The sequence below is a fragment of the Arachis ipaensis genome, chromosome B07 (genome assembly GCF_000816755.2).
Source record: "Arachis ipaensis cultivar K30076 chromosome B07, Araip1.1, whole genome shotgun sequence".
In the NCBI taxonomy this organism is placed as follows: Eukaryota; Viridiplantae; Streptophyta; class Magnoliopsida; order Fabales; family Fabaceae; genus Arachis; species Arachis ipaensis.
Window position 1 is genome coordinate 22682973 of NC_029791.2, and position 2563 is coordinate 22685535.

Consider the following 2563-nt stretch of genomic DNA (forward strand, 5'->3'; position numbering starts at 1 on the left):
AAATAACATAATTAAGTTTTTTTTTTTTGGTTTCCCACGATATCCCCCAACCCGACAGGTCAAGGACTATTTGAGCTCCATTTAAGGGTTTGCCGCTGGCTAATGAGTTGCTGCATGCACAAGACGGGATTCGAACCCTCGACACTTGCTTAAGCGAACAAGTGAGCTGACCACTCGACCAACCTAAGTTGGTTACATAATTAAGTTCTTTTGAAAACATAGCTTAAAACATAAGGACTACTTATATTAAAAGCAGCTTATAAATAAATTATTTTATATTTGAAAAGTTATTATAGAAGTATTTGTTTTAAAATTATTTAATAAATAGGAGTGATAAAATAGCTTTTGAGAGGAAGATAATTTTTTTTTTTACTTCTTCAAAAGCTCTTAAACAACTTTTCGAAAAATTAAAAATATTATTAAAAAATTATACCAATCATTATTAATATAACTTTTCGTAAGTCAAAAGCTCAAAAGTTTTTTATGTTAATATCTAATTATATTTTTTTATATATAAAAAAATATTATTTTTAAATAGCAAGCATAAAAATTAATTATTTCTATTTGTACAATAAACTTAATATCTAATTAAATATAAAAATATACACATTAGATTCTTTCAAATTTTAGATAATAAATTTAAAATTAATTATTAGTAAAAAATTAAATTCTTTTACATAAAAATAATAATTAAAAATTTTATTACTTAATTTTTTTTATCTACAGAGACTCTAATCTTTTTAGTCGATAAAAACTTTACTCCTTACGATCTTTTTATAAAAATAGTATAATTCTATACATCTTTTTTATCATAATCTATAATTTCCGAATAAAACTAACATAAATTTAAAAAATTTATATTCTCGTGATATTAAACACTAGTATATTTCTTCATTTTATATGATGTCCACCGAGATAACAACAATTAAAATAAGGCAACTACTTCTATGAAGGTGTCAAAAACATCTTCTCATGATGATCTTTGTTTAAAAAGTGTAACTTATTTGTTTAGCAACACTTTGAATAAAAATAACACTTTTACTTCAAATAAAAATCAAACCCTATTCATTGGAGTAGCCACATTAAAATAATCCCACAATCGGTCCTTATTTTTTAAATACTGCCATTTGACTAGCTGCCATTTCAGACCTTCAGCACTACAACTTCACGAACCTTCAAGACACAATTGAAAGGCTCTGCACTTGTAAATTTAAGCGGCATGCCAACCCAGAATTCCTACCATCTAAACCAGAAAAGACTATGGAGATTTGTGGGATTTATGTCAAGTGTCAATGGATTTCTCTGTTATGCTAAGAGTTCCTCTTTCAAACGTCTATTTGGAGAGTGGAACTTGTTGAAGATCATTCTTTACACCCTGTTAAGTTTCAGCATCAGCATCATCATGCTATTTCCCAAGAAATACAGGATTTCAAGGAGCTTCTTGCTTAAAGCTTACGTGGGTGTTTTGGTTTTGCTACTAACCTCTCTCTACTCATTTTTCTATGATAAATCTAACAACGGAAAACCAGACCTACTAGGCATTTTTTCGAGTGCTTCTTTTGCTTTGATGTCTTTGTCCCTGTCATGGCAAATTGATCTTGGCTTTGAAGCTGAGCTCCTCAGTTTCTTCCTTGGATGCCTAACTGTTCAACTCATGAAGATCAACTTGATGTTTTCCATCGTTGCAGCCATCTTTTGCTACTCTCTCATGATTCTTCGTTCCAAATCGGAATCTCAATCGCATGTTGGAACACTAAGAACGCAAGACCATGTAACAGTAGAAATCGGAGCTACAGATGGAGTAGTTGAAAAAGGAGATGATGACTACTTAAACTCCTTCCAATATCTCGAACAACAAAAGCAGGATGATAGATGCAATTGGAGAAAATATGAAGAGAAACTGATGATGCACGAGTATGAAGAATTAATAGGCTAAAAGTATTCATTCAAATATATTTATAATAAATTTTGTGTGTGTTTTTTCTTTAGGTTCTTTTAAGATTAAGAGGTATATCCTTGTCATGCTATTTATTTATTCTTTTTAAGAAATGAAAACTTTTAAGACGTTGTTTGCAAAAAGCTAATGACCCGGTTCCAAATTTTATTCTTGCTGAGCTTGTGTTTTGGTAGGATACAAATTCAATTTCTCAGGTTTTGTGCTCTTTCACTACTACTAGATGAGGATAATTATTTTCACACATATGCATTTGCTTTCACATATATGGTTTTGACTATGAATTGGCTTGTTTCTAGTCCAAAGTCCAAGTTGCCAAAATATGTTATACATTTTACTAAGTTTCTTTCTTTTTTCTTCAAGAGCATAGGAAAGAAAAAAAAATTTTCATTTTTTATTTTGTTATACGAAATTTTTATTTGTAATTGCTGATAAAGATCCTGGAAAACTACAATAATAGAAGCCTTTATCGTCCCTAATTTAGTTTTTGAGGATGAGAAAATATAGAAACTAAATTTTTAATTAGTTAATATTAGTTATTTTTTAATTTTAAAAATTCTTATTTTTTAGAAGAGGTATAGTTTATGATTTATAATTAAAAATTTATGA

The 2563-nt window shown here is 29.0% G+C and overlaps 1 protein-coding gene across 1 annotated transcript; it reads left to right on the forward strand.

The window, feature by feature from the left end:
- LOC107608445 lies at positions 957–2084 on the forward strand. The gene has a single exon (XM_016310238.2). The coding sequence runs from the start codon at positions 1220–1222 to the stop codon at positions 1934–1936; it is 717 nt and encodes a 238-aa protein (XP_016165724.1). The 5' UTR covers positions 957–1219; the 3' UTR covers positions 1937–2084.

What these genes read in the sequence shown, in the direction of transcription:
- LOC107608445 (XM_016310238.2), top strand. Translation starts at nt 1,220, where the DNA reads ATGCCAACCCAGAATTCCTACCATCTAAACCAGAAAAGACTATGGAGA.